We start from the raw sequence: 21,472 nt of genomic DNA on the forward strand, positions 1-21,472 counted from the left end.
TGCATGTAGTCCTGTGTTGCAGCTTCCCCAGGTTGGCAACTCATTTTTAGGTATGCCTGGTGCTGCTCCTGGCATGCTCTTCTATACTCCTTATTGAACCAGGGTTGGTGGTAATGGTAGAGTGAGGGATATGCCGGGCCACGAGGTTGCAGATTGTGGTGGAATACAATTCTGCTGCTGCTGATGGCCCACAGCGCCTCATGGATGCCCAGTTTTGAGCTGCTAGATCTGTTTTGAATCTGTCCCATTTACCACGGTGGTAGTGCCACACAACACGATGGAGGGTGTCCTCAGTGTGAAGATGGGACTTCGTTTCCACAATGACTGTGCGGTGGTCACTGCTACCAATACTGTCATGGACAGATGCATCTGCGACAGGTAGATTGGTAAGGACGAGATCAAGTAGGTTTTTTCCTCGTGTTGGTTCTCTCACCATCTGTTGCAGGTCCAGACTGGCAGTTATGTATTTCAGGACTCGGCCAGCTTGGTCAGTAGTGGTGCTACCGAGCCACTCTTGGTGATGGACATTGAAGTTCCCCACCCAGAGTACATTCTGTGCCCTTGCTACTCTCAGTGCTTCTTCCAAGTGGTGTTCAACATGGAGGAGTACTGATTCATCAGCTGAGGGAGGGCGGTAGGTGGTAATCAGCAGGAAGTTTCCTTGCCCATGCTTGACCTGAAGCCATGAGACTTCATGGGGTCCGGAGTCAATGTTGTGGACTCCCATGGCCACTCCTTCCTGACTGTATGCCACTGTGCCGCCACCCCTGGTGGGTCTGTCCTGCCGGTGGGACAGGACATACCCAGGGATGGTGATGGAGGACTTTGGGACATTGGCTAGTGGTAGAGGTCGTGGATTTGGGAAGTGCTGTCGAAGAAGCCATGGCGAGTTGCTGCAGTGGATCTTGTAGATGGTACACCCAATATCATTCTGGTGAATCTGTGCTACACCCTATATTGTAGATTGATGATCCTTAAAAGTTTTAAGGTATTTCCCCAATTTTCTGCTCCCCGTCTGCTGAAGGCACTGACTTATGCTGGGGTGGGGTTCACAGGGACCACTGGTCCTCTAGCACCTTGCCCAAATAGTCATTTTTCAGCTATGAGCCTTAACATTGTCTGTCGCCAGGCTACACAAATCTGAGCTAAACCAATCCTGTCCCCTTCAGATATCTGCACTTCCCCAGCAACATTCACTGGAGACCAATCTGGAGCTGAAACCCCTGGATGATCATTTTCTCCACCGCCTCCCTGGCCCAGGGGCACTGAAGAATATTGGTTATCTAACTGAAAATTAAAGGCTGCTCGACCTATCGAGGACATTTACTGGGGGTCTAGATAACAATATATATTTATATTACAATTTTATTTGAGGTGCTGTAGCCTATGTCCTAAAATCAAAGTGGCCTGAAACTGGTTAAAATATTCAGCTTGAAGTAATAATCCCACATGCACTGGGAAGTGCCTCAGTGTGTCCACAGTGATAAGTGTGGAAGAGGAGACACTCGCTCACCAAAAACAAATTATGGAATCATAGAAATTTTAGCAGAGAAGCTGCCATTTGGGTTGTCCGCCCTGTGTCACTGCTAGCTGCACATCACAGCTAACTGCTCTTGTACCTTTTAAGGATTTTTCTTCAAGTGTTTATCTAATTTCTTTTTAAGCGCTATAATTGCCTTGGCTTTATGAGCCACTTGTGGTAAATCCGAAGTTGTAATAACATTTTTTCTCAATCTCCTCTTTTGTGTTGATGGTACATTTACTGCATTTATGCCCTTCATTGCCTACCATTAGAAATAATCTTTCACTATTTGCCCTCTCAAATGTTTTCATAATTTCGTACACTTCTGTTACAGTATGAGGTAACTACTTGACATTGTACGGAATGTTTTATTTTACGTTTTAAGTTTGAGATATTAATGTTCGCAGTTTAGGATTTTTATGTCCATTTTCTCCCTCCTTCTCCTGAAGATACATGCTGGGTACAGGGTCCATGGGCACCAGCAGCACTCCAGTATCTCACCAATTGGCCTTTCTTCATTTTATGAGCTGATCTCTGTTCGGGTCGTATTATGTCCGTGTATAATTGAGACACGGACTGCAGGAGTTGGTTATAACAGGTCTTTACTGAGTGGAGACAACCTGGAACTACTATGCAAAAGTTACTACACAGGCTTATATACAGGGGTGGTCACTACTGGTACTGCAGTATACAGGGGCTGCAGAATATAGTTCCTTCTGCAAAGTACATACATTACAATTCCTCCCCTTTTAGCTAAACAGTACATAACATTCGATTAATAATTAAATAACATATTTACAATTACAGTTGCTAGATACATTAGTTGAAGTTAAGCAATTATAAGTTCAGTCTTTGAGGAGGCTTCCTGATTCTGTCTGGATAACGCCTCTTTGGGGTATCAGGTTCTTCTGGCAAAGTTGATTCGGGATCAACGTCGTTGTTTGGTTCGTCTGCTTCCAATATCACCGATTCTGAGGTAGATGCAATTGGTACTTCGGGTTCATCACCAGGTGTATCGGATCGTGGTGTGGAATTGACGTTTTCCAGTGACTCTAGAATCTGGTCAGCATGGCGTCTTACAATGCTCTCTCCAACGTCCACGGTATACATTAGAGGTCCTTGCCGTGTACAGATCGTTCCTGGCTGCCATTTCTCTGTGCGGTAGTCCCGGGCCAAAACTGGTTGACCTATCTTAAAACTCCTGGTCGGCCTTTCATTCATATTCTGAAACTGCCTGTTCTCCACATCTCTTCTGATGTTTGGCTTAACCAAATCCAAGCGGCATCGTAGTCTTCGATTGAAGAACATCATGGCTGGAGTTTGGTTGGTAACCGCATGTGTCGCATTCCGGTAGGCAAACAAGAAGTTATCCACCTTGTGTTGTAGGGGTATGTCTTCATTACACATTGCCTTGATAGCCTTCTTGAATGTTTGAACGAACCTCTCAGCCAATCCATTGGTGGCTGGATGATATGGGGCGGATGTGTAATGCTTAACACCATTGTTCTTTAAGAACCTCCGGAACTCTTCAGACACAAACTGTGGTCCATTGTCGGAGCAAACCTGTTCAGGCAGCCCATTTCTGGCGAATATGGTTTGTAAGACTGTGATAGTTTTTTCTGTGGTGGTTGAGGACATTTTTATTACCTCTGGCCACTTTGAATGTGCATCCACCGCAATTAAAAACATCGAGTCCATAAATGGACCAGCAAAATCAATGTGCACCCTTTGCCATGGAGATGAGGGCCACTCCCATGGATGTAGAGGGGCTTGTGGTGGGGCGTTTTGGACCTTCTGGCATCCTGTACAGCTCTTGGTCATCTATCGATTCCCGGCCACCACACAAATGCTCTGGCTAAGTTCTTCATTTTTACCCCTCCCAGATGACCCTCATGAAGCTCATTGAGCACTCTATCCTTCAATTTGGGTGGAATTACTACTCTGGATCCACACATCAAGGTTCCTCTGCACACTGACAGCTGTTCTCTTCTCGGCGAGAATGCTGGCAGCAGTGGTTCGCCATGTGTTGGCCATCCCTTCACCGTTAAATCATAGACCCAGGAGAGTGTCGGGTCATTTCGTGTTTCCTTTTCTATGTTTGCATTCGTCACAGGGAGACATTCGACTATGGTCGAGTGGAATATCTCCACTGGATCCACTGCAGGTGCTTCTTCCACCGTCGGCAACGGTAGGCGCGACAACCCATCAGCATTCCCATGCTGTTTAGTTCCTTTGTACTCGATGTCATATTGGTGTGCCCCTAGGAAAAGGGACCACCTCTGTAGCCATTGTGCCGTCATTATCGGGACGCCCTTCTGAGGGTTGAAAATGGAGACGAGGTTGATGATCAGTTAGTAGAGTAAATTTCTGACCGTGCAGGTAGTGATTGAACTTCTTCACCCCCCACACCAGGCTGAGGGCCTCTCTGTCAATCTGGGCATAGTTACGCTCGGCTGAAGTTAACGAGCGTGACGCAAAAGCTATCGGCCTCTCTGAACCATCAAGGAATTTATGTAACAGTACCGCTCCAATGCCGTAGGGAGACGCATCACACGCCATCTTATTGGTAGTGATGGGTTGTAGTGAGCCAATACTTCTCTTGAAGTGATTAGATCCTTACTCTTCTGAAAGGCCCGCTTACATTCATCGCTCCATTTCAATGCTACTCCCGTTTGTAGTAGGGTGTTCAGTGGGTGCAGAATTGTGGACAAATTCGGCAAAAACTTATGGTAGTAATTCACCAATCCGAGGAATGACCTCAGTTGCGACACATTTTCAGGCGCTGGAGCCTTAACTACCGCTTCAATTTTGTCAGGGGACTTATGTAACCCCTCTTCATCAATCACGTGGCCACAATACGATATCTGTTTCTTAAAAAACTCGCACTTGGGGCGATTGGCTCGTAGCCCATGTTCTCTTAGTCTAGTGAGCACCTGCTCTAGGTTGGCAAGGTGTTCACTGTCATCTTCACCTGTCACTAAGATGTCGTCCAAGTAACACTGAGTCCCCGGAATCCCTTGCAGGACTTGTTCCATCGCTCTTTGCCATATCGCCGGAGCTGATGCTACTCCGAATACCAGTCGATTATACTGGTAAAGACCTTTGTGAGTGTTAATCGTGAGATACTTCCTAGAGGATTCTTCAACCTCCATCTGCAAATATGCTTGTGCTAGGTCAATTTTTGTAAAACGCTCCCCTCCAGATAGTGAGGCGAAAATATCTTCTATCCTCGGAAGAGGATACTGTACTGTGTGAAGGACTGGGTTCACCGTCACCTTGAAGTCCCCACAGATGCGAACCTTCCTTGGCTCCTCAGACTTATTGTTTAACGTTTTCTTCATGACAGGAACGATGGGTGTCGCCCACTCGCTCCAGTCTACCTTAGATAACACGCCTGCATTCTCCAGATTCTCCAGCTCTGCCTTGACGGCTGGGCGAATTGCATATGGTACCGGTCTTGCTTTGAAAAACTTGGGAATTGCATTCTCTTCTATTTTTATCGAGGCTGTTACGCCTTTAAGAGTTCCCAGTTCTTGTTGAAATACCTCTTTGGCGTTAGCTAAGATTGTTGACAATCGTCCAGGAGTAACGTCGTCATCCTTTTTACCAGCCACCGTCAGTGCCTGAATGGAGTGCCAGTCTAAACTTATCTTTCTGATCCATTCACGTCCCAATAACGGTGGTCCACCATCTTGCAGTATGTACAGATACAATTTCTGTATTTCCTTGCCGTTGTATTCGACAGGCACCCTTATTTTTCCTCTGGGGTATACTTTTTGCCCCGTATACGTCTTCAAGACAATGGATGTCTCTTTCAAGGGTATGTGTGAGAATAGCCGCTCGTAGTCTCGTCAATTCATGACGGTCAGAGCTGATCCTGTATCCAGTTCCATTTTGACTTGGGACCCTGCTATCGTGAGGGTGACCCAAATGGTTCGGTGATCCTCTTTTGCGATTACGTTGTGAAGTTTGAGACAGCTTAGTCTCTTGTTCCCGGATTCACTATCGCTCATCTGGTCTTCGGAACTACTGTCCGTCATCTTTTATACTTTCCTGTACTGTTCCTTAGTAGCCTTTTTGTTGTCATTAGTCTTCTTCCCAGACCTGCAAACTCGTGCAATGTGTCCCATCTTTCCGCATTGCCTGCATATTTTGTCTTTGGACCAGCAGTCCTTCTGGTCATGGGTTGTTCTGCCGCAGCGATAACATTTTTCAAATCCCCGTGTCATTTCATGGGTGCCGTATTCCTGTGGCTTTTGCTGTATTTCCGCAGCTCCCCTTGCTGCTGCTTCGTACGATACTGCCACGCTGAAAGCCTTATCTAGCGTCAGCTCTTTCTCTGAGAGTAACCTCTTCTGGGTTCCTTCACTCAGGAGTCCACAGACAAATTTGTCCCGTAGGGTATCTGCCAGTCCTGCTCCGAACTGGCAGTGCTTTGATAGCTTGCGTAGTTCCGTAAGGTAATCAGCATTGCTCTCATCTTTATGCTGATTTCTCCTGTAGAATTTAAATCTTTCTGCTATCCGCAGTGGTGTAGGATTTAGGTGTTCCTGTAGGATAGCAACAATTTCGTTAAAACTCTTCGCCTTCGGTTTGGCTGGAGTAATCAGGTTCCGCAATAGACCGTACGTTCTTGCGCCCATTAAGTTTAGTAGTACCGATGCCTTTTTCTCATCGGCTACTTCGTTTGCCTCGCAATATACCTCGACTCTTTCCACATACGTGGTCCAGTCTTCTATTGCATTATCGAAGGCAGTGATATTGCCAGTCTTCGGCATCTTGGAAATCTAAGATGGCGCCTCCCGCGCTTTGCCTTCTTCCCCGCTGGATTAAGATGGCGCCTCCCGCGCTTTCTGTCTTCTCCGCTGCTGCTAGCGCTGTTGCTGGCGTTTTATGCCTTGATGGCAACGCCCTATGGTCTTCGCGCACTTCCCTCCCGCGCTGCTGCTAACACCGCTCTCCGCGGTTCCCGTGGCAAACTGCAGCTCCTCGCAGCTTTCTGCGCTTCTAATTTTTATTATTTCCCCGTCGTCGGAGCAACCCTGCAGGACACTTGCTTCCCTCTTCTCGGGTCTGTACGCTGCCCGGTTTTGTAGCACCGGTCGCGCCCTGTGTGCTCCACCCTCTCTCTCTCCTCTTCCCGACAACGCTGCTCGGCCCTGTTGAAAAGCCACCCGATCGAGCTCTAGACCGCCACAGCCCAGGAAGGATCAGTGTACTACCTGCCACCAGCCCGATTAGCTGAAACACCATCGACGGGATAACCAAGCCCCGCTCTCGACAGCCTCTCCTGCAAATCTTCAACTCCGATGAATCAGAGGCGGATGCCCACGGTCGACGCCCATTTCTTCTGTTCGTTTATTTATTTATTTATTTTCTTTCTTCCTTCTGGCCTCGACCTCTGATAACTTCGCTTCAGGGATGGATCCCCATGAGGTGGTGCAGACTGTAAGTAAGTTCGGATCTGCTCGTCACCAGTATTATGTCCGTGTATAATTGAGACACGGACTGCAGGAGTTGGTTATAACAGGTCTTTACTGAGTGGAGATAACCTGGAACTACTATGCAAAAGTTACTACACAGGCTTATATACAGGGGTGGTCACTACTGGTACTGCAGTATACAGGGGCTGCAGAATATAGTTCCTTCTGCAAAGTACATACACTACAGGTCGCAGTTGGGATCCTACTCAGTTGAGGGTCAACTCAAACACACAGTCTAGGCCCAACCATGAAGAATGGTCACTTGGGGAGGCTGTGGATGGCAAACTTCATCACCAGTCACTGTCCTCAGGAGAAGTGCAGAACAAAAGTTACAAAGAGTCCAAGAAAACTTTCCTCCAGTACCTTTTTATAATGGTGTTCTTGTCCCATTAGGCATATACTGCTGCGGTCCTTGCCCTGTCAAAGCAATAAAAGAAGGTCACGTGGATGTGAAATATGATGCTGTGTTCATCTTCGCTGAGGTCAATGCAGATGTGGTTTACTGGTTGGTAAACAAAGATGGATTGAAAAAAGAGCTGGGAGTCAAGCAGCACCAAGTGGGAAAACAGATCGTTACAAAAAGTGCCTACACAGATAAAAGAGAAGATATTACACATGATTACAAATACCCAGAGGGTACGGGATTTTTACTGGTCACACTTAATAATAAAATGGAACTTTTATGTATTTCCTAATGTTTTTTAGTGCAAATTCTTCATCTTTTTGTCCCTCATCCCTGCCACCACGTACGCATAGATTAGCTAACATGCTCCCAGAGATCTGGTAATGTTATTCTGAACCTTGATATGAGGAGGTAGAGAAATGGGGCTCTGCAATGACTTTACCTCTGGGTTGCTTTTCCTTTTCCCAGTGAAGAAGCACTGGCCTCTTCCTCATACCTTCCATGTAACGAAGTCTCTGTTCCGACCGTCGCTCGGCTTGGACTCCGTATGAGAGACATTGTGGCTGTGTGAAGTCCCAACAAATGCACCCAGCTCTTAAACTGTGCTTTTCAATCTTTTCTCAGTCAAATTCATCCCCTACCATTTTTCTCCTGAAGGCCCAACATCATGATGGGCAAGGCACCATAGCTAACACAGGTATGCGCCTCGAGAGTAGGTTATTGGGCTTTGCAGCAGCCAAGCACAATCCTCACCTGAACGCCACATGCCCACTTTCAATAGCAATCAGCAAAGCTGGCTTATGGTTTTAACCCTTCCAAGACTCAGACCAATGTTGCATTCCCTACAGTCCTGCCACCCTAGCTGAGATTGAGACTAAATCAGCCCAGACCAGAAATCAAATCTAGGACATCCCTGGTCTTTGTGGGCCGGTTGCTCACCAAATCGTGGATCAATCCACTCGGCTGCCAGATTGGATGAATTTAATTTTATGAATCTCTCTTGATATTGGTAATCCAGTATCTGCAATTCTATCAGCCACCAAGTAGAAAAGTAAATATAAATAGCAGTGCGATAAATTTAAAAATCAGCATAGAGAAGCTTTATCGTGTTTTCAGACTGGCTGGAGACTTTCACCTCTGATCAGATCATGAGCTCTCCAGTTTGAGTGGTCAGTACTGTACTATAGGAAGATAATTGTCATTGTGCAAATCTGATGACCATTTTAATGGATGCCATTGTCATAATTCTTTATTCATGTATTATAATAACAGTATCAGTGTGCGGTATCTTCAATTTGATGGAAACTGGGGGAGAGTGGGCTCTATTCACAAAGTTCTGCTGACGCTGATTGAATATTACCTCTTTTAATTTTTATAAATGTTTTGTTTTAATCCCAGGTTTAGTGACTGGTATTAGTCTTGGGTTTGTAATCACTGAATCACTGGTGGTCTTGTACAAAGCTAAAAGGTAGTGAAACACAAAATGGCCGAAGCAGAATAATATGGAAGTCATTGTGCATCTGATCACTTGAAGTTGTACGTCAATTGGGCCAAGGTGATTTGAAGACTAGGCTCAACACGTTGAAGAAACAACTGCAGATGCACATTAAACTTATTGCAAACTAGTTGTAATTACGCACAGTATTGTTTCTTAGTACACTTCAAAATTACAAACAAGTGCACAGTTTTGGGATTACAGGGCCTTAGTATCACTGTTACCCAATCAAAGTTGAGAACACACCTGATCTAAGTTTTGCAGGGACTGTTTCCATCACAAAAGCTCTTTATTTTAGCCCCCCTACCTTCCACTACCCAACAGTGTGAATAATGCCCTCCTTTCCACAGGTTCTACAAAGGAACGGGAAGTCTACAGCAAAGCAGGAATGAAAATCAGATCTGCCAACACACAGCCGAAAGATTTAAAGATCAGTATTAAACACGCTCAACCAATCCTTGGAAGTGATTTTGATGTCTACTTCAGTGTTGTTAACCATGGTTTTATGGACAAAGATGTCCATTTGACCCTATCTGCAACCACTATAACATACAATGGGGTAATTTTAAAGGAATTCAGCAAGAGGTCAACTACATTTATGTCAAAAGCTGCCACAGGTAATTGCAGTTTTCTGTAAAATGTTAATTGGTTATGTTGGTTCACTATACTAAAACGGCTGCATCACTTTTGTGGTGCCATGGGTCAGAGCACCAACCTGAGGTCCTGTAAGGTTGGAAGGACATAGGTTTGGTGAGTTTCTAATTTTTGTTCTGTCAGGGAGGTAATGAGCGGTGGCCAATGCATCCCCACAGGGAGAAAGGGAAAACTTGAATGGACAAGGCACAATAGCTGTTCTCTTGTAGAGGGCGGTTCTGAAGTTAGTGCTGGCCTGGAAGAAGGTACTGAGTGTCATTTCTAGTCTGAAGCTGAACCCTACCACTCCATGGCATAATGACTGTGCCTCTGTGCCAACTGCATGAGTAGAATACTTTTCATTCGTCTGTGATGATGCTTACTTATCACATTTGACAACTGAAAAATGGTGCATGGTTGAATAAACTACTGACAATCACTGTCCAATCTCACACGTGAAGAATGCATCTTGGGTTGCCAGAACCCCAGGCCCAGCATGAGTGACTTCCTTCAGGAAGGGCTGGCTAACGGGGAGAAATTGGAGAAGGAGTTTAAGGAAAAATAAAGTTTTGCATTATCTTGCTTGATCCTTTTCAGGTCTTCTTGCAACAAGATTGAGAACTTTTTTTAACCTGCCCTAGCCTAGAGATGCTAAGCCCAATTGTAACACGCCTGGGCTCGGTATTGAACCTGAAATCTTCCTGATATATATAGCTCAGTACCACATCACACAACCATTGATTTAAACAAATCTGATTTACTATTTCCTATTCGGTTAAAACAAGCCTCTATAATTAGAGTATACTGAGGAAGCTACCGGTGACTGCTTTTTGATCATTACAATCCTACTGAGCTCTTTTTTTTAAATGTGAAAATTTATACTCTCTTATAGTAAAAGCATACTTCTTCCTCTGAGCTATGATAACTCACTATGACAATATTAAAGCCCTCTATTACCATTTGCCAAGTAAGGGCTTGAATGGACTGCTTTCTTTCTGTGATCCAATCTGCATAAATTGTTCAGTAAACTGTCAGATGTGATCAGTAAGCATTACAACTCACTTATGAAAAAGCTCCAGATGGAAGAAAGTCTAGCCGTGCGAGTGGCACAGTGAATTGTGCCACAGAGTGGTAGGATGCAGGTTCAGACCCTTATTCTACTGCCCGGCTGTGGTGCCATGGGTGCTACTGAGATGAGGCCAAACAGTTCTCCACAGTGGGGGAGGGGCGGTGGCAGTGTCGCTCTGTGCTGCTTAGGTGCACCTCCTATTTCCTCGTTGCAAAACAGGTCACCCACAGCCACCCACTTCCTTTCAGCCCTGAGAGATAGCATGGGAAGACCAGCAAAATTTTACTTTTATATTTTGCGCAGGTTTATTTGTAACCCATTTTCATTACATTCAGTGGCTTCAAAAGAAAGCTGGAGTGATTCTGTGTAACAAACTGTGTTCATTTGTTTTTGCTTTAATTAGTGCATAGAGAAATTCTGAGACTGAAATACAAACACTATGGTGAACATCTCTCTGAGCATAATTTAATTCGACTGACGGCCATGCTCATGTCGAAAGGCACATCTGAAGTGAGTCTTATGGAGTGTGACGTTGCTCTGAACCTGCCTCAGCTCGCTGTGAAGGTAAATGCAAGACCCCCTCAGAGTTGTAAGAATAACAGCTTTATTTTGTCTTTAAAGGAAATGAAAAGTGAACTTTGGGTTTGAAATGTGATCGGTGTTTAAGCCGAGCAGTGGACACATTTTCCCCCTTAACTCATTGACAGCATCCTGTTTGCACCAGTGCTTGCTCACAGATCGAGGCTTTGTACTGATTAGTGGCATCCTCTCCTCCTACCTGGGTTACTGGCTTTGCAGAAGGGGCACCCAGATCAGATCAGATCAGAGCGGTGTTGGTGCTTCCAGTGTCCTGCTCCACTGCACCACCTTTTCATTTATTTTTTCCCCTCTCACAAATACAACAGTCCAGACGGAAAATAAGAACAGTAACAAAATGGCTCTATCTTCAGGCACACCTGAAAACATTAAACTATTGCAAATTTAAGTTGCTTTTAAACAGGACTTTCAACTGATCTAGAGTCCAAAGCTAAAGAAAAACACACAAGAGATTGATCCATTTAATATGAAGAAGCATCAGCATCCATTTCCCCCATGTGCTTAAGTTAGTAAAAAACAAGTCATAGAAGACCTCCAGCAATGGTTATGTGTTGCTCGGTCCTAATAATAGCAGATTAACTATCAGGAGTATTACAAAGGAGAAATGAGGCACTAATGATGCCCGTAGAGGATTGTATTATGCTTTGTTTCTAGAAAGCCTAAAATCAAGGCCCCGCTTTTAAAATCAATGTCAGAAAGCACACATGGGGTCTACTGGCTAAATCGGGATCATCTGAATTTTCATTAAACTGTTTATCACAAACATTGTCCAATACATAGCAGAACTAATTAATTCTGGGAGATTTATTTATACCAGTTATTAACTGCTTGAGAAGTGGTAAAAAGATAATTTATCCCATTATAAGCGTTATTTTTTTCTGACGATGATGAAATAGTGTTCTTGGGAATTGCAGGTTTTGAAAAAAGTTTGTTCCTGCAATTTTGTTAGGAGTATATTAATTTTGATGATAAAGGACATTTGATCCTTTTTTATATACTGTAATAATAAAGCCAGGCCAATTATATGGAAGGGTCTTTTGAAGTCAGTTGTTGTTGCTGATTTTAAAAACATGGGTTTGAAGGAAAGACTTGTATTTCTATAGCGCCTTTCATGACCACCAAACGTCCCAAAGCGCTTTACAGCCAATGAAGTACTTTTGAAGTGTAGTCACTGTTATAATGTAGGAAACGCGGCGCCAGTTTGCGCACAGCAAGCTCCCACAAATAGCAATGTGATAATGACCAGATCTTGGCCCAGAAATTAGGTTCGGTGGCTTGCTGCGCATGCAAGCCCCCAATGAGCACTTACCCGGCGCGCCTGCCGTTCAGCTCCCGGGACGCTTGCAATTCCTGTTTTCAGTTGATTACTCCCGGGCAGCGTCTGACGTCACGCCGCCCAGGAGTGCAGCCAGCGTGAAGCCTCGCGCGCGGAGTCTAAGTTAGACACGCCCCTTGAGGTCTCCTTAACATAGGCCACGCCCCCAATTTTTAACACAAGCTGCAAAGCAATTCTACATGCAGAGCAGCATTTTAAAGACATTTTTTGTATTTTTATTAATCTTTAGGTAACTTTTATAAAGTTTTAAATACTTTTAAATTATTTTGAAGAATGTAAAGTAGTTTTAAACAGAATTAAAGCGTAGTTATTTTGATGAGCCGGCTGGGATCACGTGGGCACTGGGCAACCAATGGGAGGTTGCAAAAGTTCATTCATGAGTTTGATAGTAAGAACTGTCAAACTCATGAAAACTCAGGGCGCCCAAAACAGCACTTAAACTACAAATAAAAGTTAAAAAAACATCCCACTAAATAAGTGAACTATGAATAACTGTAAAAAAACTATTTTAAACAATTAATCAAATTTAAAAAAAAAAAAAAAATTTTAACAAATAGTGTCTAAAAATACACTTACCTTACTGTAAATTCTTTAAAAATAATAAACCTGTGGGGAAAAAATGTCTAAATTGTATTAATAGACCACTTACCTGTAAAACTAAGTACTTACGTCTGGTATTTTCAAGCGTAAAAACAGAGGCCTTTACGCACGGGCAACTCTTTACAAAAAAAGGAAATTCAGCATACACGCGCTGCCTGATACGTCGTACGCGTTCCGCCTCTTAACCCCTTGGTTCAGAGGACAGGAAATGCCGGTTTTCAGCGCATGCGCTGTGCATCCTGAAAACCGGCACTTCCATCGGGCCCACGCGTGAGTACACCGTCCGTACTCACACGTTGGGACCGGAATTACTGGCCCAATCTGTTTTAGTGATGTTGATTGAGGGATAAATATTGGCCAGGACACCAGGGATAACTCCCCTGCTCTTCTTCAAAATAGTGCCATGGGATCTTTTACACTCACCTGAGAGGGCAGACGGGGCCTCGGTTTAACGTCTCATCCGAAAGACGGCTCCTCCGACAGTGCAGTACTCCCTCAGCACTGCACTGGAGTGCCAGCCTAGATTTTTGTGTTCAAATCTTTGGAGTGGGACTTGAGACCCACAACCTTCTGACTCAGAGGCGAGAGTGCTACCAACTGAGCCACAGCTGACACTGTTCAGGTGCTTTCCAGTTTTTATTTTTAGCATTAAAAACTTGGGGAAAATATAACCCCCAAAACACCTCAGTAAATTCAGAAAAAATCATCAGTATAATTTAGAACTTAACTAAACCTCAAGAAAACAAGCAAGGCACAGGTAAAATAAATTACAGCCCACAATTATTTGCACAACTCATAAGCACCAAATGTATGGACCTCCAGGGCAGTTACATGATCATAAAATACTGACAAGCTATTTTAGCAGTAAAATACACTTATAGTATTTGTGAATGGACTGTGTTGCTAAATGTTGACTGCTAAAATGAATGTTTACAGTAGCACATCACTATAGTATTGGCGAGCATAAATATCTTTAAAATCTGATGGAAATATGAAATAGTTGATGCTAAAATTTAATTTTTCAGTATCTGCTCTGATGGAGTATTATACACAGTGTATCTATTTTAGTAATAACATAGCTATAGTCACTATCAAAGCTCTTTAATGTACATCCTGACATTACGGATGTGATGCATGCACATATGGGAACCTGATTTCTGATCAGAAAAACAATATGAAACTTCAGGGGTTTTTTTCTGCAAATTTGGGAAGAAATCCGTTTTTACCTATCCATCGCACACAAAAAAATCCAGGAATTTATTAATTGGTTAAAGCTGGTTTTAAAAGTTCCTAATTATATGTTAAAAATCAGACATGGATTTAAAAATGTAATGTTCAAGTGAAATGGATTAATATATCTGAATGCACTACATGTATATTAAAATATATGATACAAGTTACAGTCTTTCCTCATTCTAGGTGGTTGGTGAACCAATCCTGTATAGAGAGTTAACTGTCCAAATAAAGTTTGCAAATCCTCTTCCCATCACCTTAACTGGAGGCATCTTCAGTGTGGAAGGCACTGGACTCACGGATCTACAGGAAATTAAATCTCCGTGAGTAACATATGTAACATTTCAGTAAATGAAAGAGATGATACAGAACATGAATGTTGGATATCGTGCAATAACCATTCATGGTCAGATACTCAGAGTTTGTTACCAATGTTACTAATATTTATTGATATAATACTTTTAAGGCTATCCTTCTTCATATCACAGTCAAATAATACAAAGCATCTTAATCTCTGGAATGTTGCAGGTTACAGTTCTCTGTGTGTCTCTGGGATGTTGCAGGCTAAGAGATTCCTGTGTCTGAGATGTTGCAGGTTAAGAGATTCCTGTGTCTGAGATGTTGCAGGTTAAGAGATTCCTGTGTCTGAGCTGTTGTGGTCACGAGTTCTTGTATGTTTCAGGTATAGTGCAAGTTAACAGCGCCATCTGTAGGCTATTACCTCAGTAACTGAAGGTTCAGTGAGATTTGATTGCCAAAAAGAGTATACGTATCATAATCAACGCAAATTTAATTTGCACTTGTGTTCAAGCGTTAGAGGAAATTTCCTGCTGAAAGTGATATAGTGACATTATGGAGATGGCTTTGGCAATACCAAGTTAAAGGGAAATGTGTGTACTGGTAAATGATTAGCAGTTTATTTCAGTAGGATTGGAAACAATAGATACACAGCAACGTAAATGGTGATGTTATGTCACTGCATCACCAGCCGTATATGAGCTTATAAGATATTCATTAAAAGTTTATATTTTAAAAATGACTAATTGGTGCAGTGGGTTAGACACTGCCCTTTCACCTCTGGAACCCAGGCTCAAATCCAGGTGAGACAGGTGTGATGGAAGTTACCTTTATCCTCCTGCTGTTCCGGTCCCGGTCCTATGTACAGTATCTTTAAAATTATCTTTCTTAAGCGGATTAATTATCCCCTGGTATCTGTCAATGATGCTTTGTGATTGACCTCTAGAAGCTGTGTGTCGGTGTCCTGGAGTGACTCACTCTCCAGATATTTTGAGTGTTATCTTTAATTGTTCTTCAGTTACATCACACTGCACATTCATACAGTGTTATCATGGATCAATGCTGTAGGGAAGTGCTGACCACTTGTTGCTGTGATAGTGCAGTTGAGATTGAGAATTCACCATGTGGTGAATCATGGACACAATACCAGTCATATTGCTCGTCACCAGAGCACTGAGGCCCAGAGCCACCTTCATCCTGACACACACATTGCAATGATGCATCGAGACCCTGGGCTCATGGCACTTTGCCACACACATTGTAGTGGATCATTGAGACTCTGTGCCACCTGCATTCTGCCACACACATTGGAACAGGGCACTGAGACCCTATGCCAGCCTGCCACACACATTGCATTGTATGCTGGTGACACACTGACAAAGGTTCATATTTATCCAGTGATTTATTTGGAACTGTTTTCACAATCAAAGATTTCCACCATCTTGTCTTTTCACATTTTCTTGTTGTCACAAAGAATGTTGTACAAGCTGTGAGGGAAGAACAGCAGCAGCAAAATTACATTTGAAATCTAAGGGCCAGGCACAGCAGGAAACCAGAACAGTTTGAGTAACTTTGTCATATCTCGTTACTCTGTTATAATGAGCGTGCAAACAAAGCTGCCCAACTTCTACTCTCGGGCCAGACTCAGCAGACTACCACCCGCAGTCTCCCAGCAACAGTAGCTGCACCAAAAATGAGAGAGAAGACCAAAATATCCTTGGATACTATTTATTTATTCATCTTTATTTCTAGTTGAACTGTTGTGCCTCCTTCGATCCAGTTTCCACTCCCCATCCTGTTTATGAAGACTACCAAACAAAAGCCAGCCTTCACTGCTGTACTGATAACTTCGATACTTCTCAATTGGGTCATGATAGAATTAAAATAACACATGATTTTAGGTGCTAAAAATGAGACATTTAATGCTAATGTGAAAAGTCAATTTAAATCAGTAAGCATCTGATACTGGAAGATTTTCACTCTAGGTTGTTTATTCCCAGCTTCCTCCAGGAATGCCACACTAATAGGCTTTCAAAGGAGCCCAGAGAGAGGCTTTTCATTGGGCTCATCCTTTTAATATTTACATTCTCTCTGGATCTTTCTTCTCACTATTTCCCACTATATATTTTGGATGAAAACTGCATGTTTCCAGTATAATGATAATCAGATAATTGCAGGCAGTCCTGCACAGAGTCACATGGGTACCTGCACTCACACACATAAATCTCTGCAGCTCAAATGTGGGCCATTTGGTCATTCTACATGCTTTTAATTCTAATAGAACCAGGTAGGAACCTATTAAAAGAAACCCCTATTACATTTCTCTCATTTCTGTTTATTTCTTCTTTTTCTAAATAAATATAGTGCTGCAGCAATCCATCCTGGACAAGATGTTGTGGTGAATGTATTCTTCACGCCAAGCAAGACTGGCTTACGGAAACTGATGGTGGATTTCGACAGCAACAGACTCCGCGATGTTAAAGGTTCCGCCAACATTATTGTCAGACGGGCTTAGCAAATGGTCACTGGTATTTTATTAAGTATTTTAATCCATGGAGGAATCAGCTAGGAATCCTGATTCCAATAGAACATTTGGTTGCTAGATTCATATGCTAATTGAAAGCATATTTTGTACTGAAATAATGTTTAATGTAGTCACTAGTACTTATGCTACCAATCAGTGTGCTGGGTTTATTGTATTAAGGCAGAAAACAGTTACCACGCTACAAGCATTTTACTTTATTTGCTTAAAACTACCAAAGAACTATTAATATAAAGAGTAGGAAAACCAGATAATAAACTTCCTTCTGACATTTTTGAGTCTGATGATGCAGAAAGTGACACACTTACTGACAGGTAGAGAGTGGAAAGGCACTTCACACCGTCAAGGCCAAGGATGGGCTGCAACCAGGAATGCCCTCGCAGAGCAACCAAGCTTGATGGGTGTTCGCATGAGCATCAAGTTCATCTGTGACTGTTTTGGATTTTCCTTCCCATGTGAAGCTTGGCAAAGATATGCAGGCACATGAATGGCTCATGAATGAAGAAGCTAAAAGTTAAAAATAATCAGGTACTTCTTTATAAAGAAACTTGTTTGTGTATATTGATGGGGAGGTAGATAAAGGTGTATATATGACGCCATTCTGTGACCACGCTTTACTCCAATATGAATGTTTTCCTTTTTTGTTATACTTTTTTCTTGCTTCCTCCTTAACCCAGGAGAGAAGAGGCTCTAAGTTCCTCCTGCAGTGATTAGATGATGGGAGGTCTGCTGCTGCTGACAGGTCTTCCCCACCTCACAATCCATCCAACAACCTAGAGCAGAATTGGCAAATCCCCAATTGGGGGTTGGGGGAAGAGAGATAAGCTGTTGGTTTACAATGGCTGCTGGGGACTGGGCTGTTGCAAGAAACCTTGTGGCGTGTGGAGTTGAACAGTTCTGACACTTTTGTATCTTTTAACCTAAAACAATCAAAATACCTTTATATTAAAAGGTCTTATTCTTCTTTCTCTTCCGTGGTGAGCAGCAACCCATTTCTTCCACTGCTTTTACATCTGGGTTGTTGCCATAACAAAGACCCATTTTAAGTGGACAGGCCATTAGCCTGACTCACAACTCCCTAGCAGGATAACCATCTAGATGTGATGCCACCCACCTCCATAAGAGGCAAGTACCCCGATGGATGCCAACCCAGTATTCCGGGACCTGAACTCATGTCTCTGCATGCTGTCTGGAGTGGGGCTCGGACTCATGGCCTTCCGACTCAGAGGCGGGAATGCCACCCCCGAGCCAAGGCTCACTCCCGTATTAAAAGGTGTTTGAATATAATATTCTATATGTTATTAGTATTGTTTCTCAATAGAATGGGCAGCTTTAATTATTCAAGCCTGAATCAAATATTCTTGTAATGCTTTGATATTAAACTGGCTAATTTAATAAATGTGACCAATCTAAGCACCATCTGTAGTAATAGAATGTGTACATTTGAAATTAAATACTAAAGGCTTATCATTAATGTACTTATTAAATAGATTGTTTGTCATGCAGCAGTGCTGTAAGTAATGCGATGTTTGTGTGGGTTAATGCTTCTATTTAACAGGTAGCATCTCGGGGCAGGGGGGAAACATTTTTAAAGAATTTAATATGTATTTGTATATAAGGTGGCACAATAGGGTATAGCAAGAAGTAATTGTAAATTCTTATGACATTTGGCCCAGCTAGTTACTGAGAGGACAAAAAGGTCTGGAGAGTTTGTGTTGGGGTGCCAGTGGGCTAGCCAGTGCCTCCCCCATAGGGAAATGCTCAACAACCTTGCTCCAGCACGTGATGGACTCTGCATTTGAATTCCTACACACAAAGGATAAAGCAGAGTAGCCCTGCCAGAATCAGCCCATCGCTGTGGGAGACACTGGGCTCTATCATCTCCACAGCACAGCTGAATGGGAAATTCAACATAGTGGGGATTTTAGTTGCACACTCACGTCCTACCAGTCAGTAGCATTATTACCTTTCACCAGTACCAAAACAGACAGGAAGTGGGATCAGGGTGGGGGGATGATGTATGTGTTTGTGTTCCATGTTTGTGGATAATGTTGCTAAGGGACAGCATGTAGATGAAGAAGGGGGCGTGCCAAGGATGGATCTTTGGGGGACTCCAGAGGTGGCAGTGTGGAGGTGGAAAGAGAAGCCATTGATAGAGATGCTCTAGCTATGATTGGATATATGTATCTAAAATAGGTCATTACGTGCAATAGAGATAGGAGATCTAGGGTGCATTACAGGGAAGAGAGAGAAACTGAACTGTGATTTAATGAATCTCAATCTACAAATTCCAGACAATTATTATCTAATCAAGGAACTAATATCAGAAAAATAGGTGAAATGTACAGCTGTAAATGAGTCTGAGATAGAGGCAAATGATCAAATAGTCTTAAGAACACAATGCTCATTTGCTAGTTTTGAACTGAATCCAATGAACCTGCTATTCCACTGAATCCACTTTCTTACATTCTCGTGCACAAAATAGCTGATTCCTCCTGGGTCACTCTGAACGATAAGCACAAGAAACTGACCTGCATTTATTCCATGCTTCTTGTGTTTGAGCAATGCTGTGCTCCAACATTGTTCAATTCTATGAACACCTGCTGCACCTCTTGTTGCCAATGGGTCTACCCTAAAACACCAATAGTCTTAAACATGTTCAGTCTCTAGAATCACAGCACTTAAATTTAAATAAAAAAGATTTTGATCGATTGCTACTTCATAATGGCCACATTTATACATTGTAAGGTTTTTGAATGCACAAAAGAAAGCTGAGAAACCATCCAGCACCAGGTATGGTAGCATAGTGGTTATGTTACTGGACTAATAATCTAGAGAACATGAGGTAAAAAATCCCACAATGGCTGTTTGAGATTTTGAAATCAGCTTAAAAAACATTTGGAAATAAACAGCTGGTATCAGTAAAAGGTGATCATGAAGCTGTTGGATTGTCGTAAAATCCCAACTGGTTCACTAATGTTCTTTAGGGACATTACCTGGTCTGGCCTATATGTGACTCCAGTCCCACACCAATGTAGTTGGCTCTTAACTGCCTTCTGAAGTGACCTGGCAAGCCACTCAGTTGTATCAAACCCAGGGCAACTAGATATGGGCAATAAATGACGGCTGTGCCAGCAACGCCCATATCCCAAGAATAAATAATAATAAAAATAAATGAATCAAAGAACTCAATGTAAATTCTAAATATTCCAGTTTTTAATTTAATCTGAGGGGAACCTTTCTGGATATCCAGTATTTTCCTTTTCAGAGCTAGAATGGTAATTCAATTCATTATGATGCTTCTGAAAAAGCTTCAGCAAATGCTGCTGCAGCTACCATTTGAGGGAAAGTAACTCCATTCTAATACAAATGCAACATTAAAAATTCAATTTACCCTTTCCCTTCATACGAGGTACAACTTTTTGGCAACTAATTAAAAAGTTTAATAGTCTGCTTCCAAAACTATGTCCTATAACAATTTAAATCCATTTAGAATGACAGGTTAATAATTCCTTTTGCCAAAAAATCAACATTTAATGAATTACTGCCACTCTTGATAAATGCCTCATTAATTATAGTAGCATTTCTATTAAATTCTAAAAGCTCTTCTCCAGATTACTCTAGGATGATTACTCTCTTGGAGATATTGATACCACCCCAAATGGATTCAATATCTCGCAAACACAAAACAAACAGCTTTTGAGCTGCCCTAAATACAATCATTTTCACAAATTAAAATGTGATAAAGTACTGATGTCTTCTGTGCTTTTATCATTTACAATGTTATGCAACTTAGAGGTCAAAGCTACACTGAAAATGAACCTTCTCATTCCTTTCACCTATAAAATTGCCTCACAATTATTCATAGCATGAATCATTTTGTAGATGAGTAATAGACTTGACAACTCTCAGCATTTCAAAACATGAACAATTCGATATACACACAGAAGCAGTGCTGAGATTCTTGTGTGCAAACCAAATGTACTCTGACTCATTTGGCTTTCCACAAAAAAAGCTGGTCACTTTACCAAGAAAACAGCTGATTTTAGGATGGCTTAAGTTGCCCCATAATGGATCATGGATCACCTTTTCTGCTCATCCTCTGAAAGATTGCATATGTGCAGAAGAGGTGGCCCATGTTGCATTACGAGGCAACTTAAGCTGATTCAGAATCGGGTGGTTTTCAGACTCCAAACAGATGGGGGCTAGAAATGCTGATGTCTACGCAAAAAGCGGATGGTTGGTAACTATGACTATCGGGA

At 42.6% G+C, this 21,472-nt stretch overlaps 1 protein-coding gene across 2 annotated transcripts in view; it reads left to right on the forward strand.

The window, feature by feature from the left end:
* Positions 1-18,677, forward strand: part of LOC147116390 (protein-glutamine gamma-glutamyltransferase 2-like) — a 35,431-nt gene extending 16,754 nt beyond the window's left edge. The window contains exons 9-13 of one of the 2 annotated variants that reach the window (XM_085991265.1): positions 7,399-7,641; positions 9,254-9,520; positions 11,009-11,169; positions 14,558-14,694; positions 17,033-18,677. In XM_085991265.1, coding sequence (XP_085847391.1) covers positions 7,399-7,641; positions 9,254-9,520; positions 11,009-11,169; positions 14,558-14,694; positions 17,033-17,183 — 959 coding nt within the window. In that variant the 3' untranslated portion in view covers positions 17,184-18,677. The remainder of the gene's footprint in view (positions 1-7,398; positions 7,642-9,253; positions 9,521-11,008; positions 11,170-14,557; positions 14,695-17,032) is intronic. The other variant, XM_085991266.1, reaches the window with a different exon arrangement.
* The last annotated feature ends 2,795 nt before the right edge of the window (positions 18,678-21,472 follow it).

Source organism: Somniosus microcephalus, chromosome 6, assembly GCF_052327205.1.
Source record: "Somniosus microcephalus isolate GS21.2 chromosome 6, FLI_Smic_1.0, whole genome shotgun sequence".
Taxonomy (NCBI): domain Eukaryota; kingdom Metazoa; phylum Chordata; class Chondrichthyes; order Squaliformes; family Somniosidae; genus Somniosus; species Somniosus microcephalus.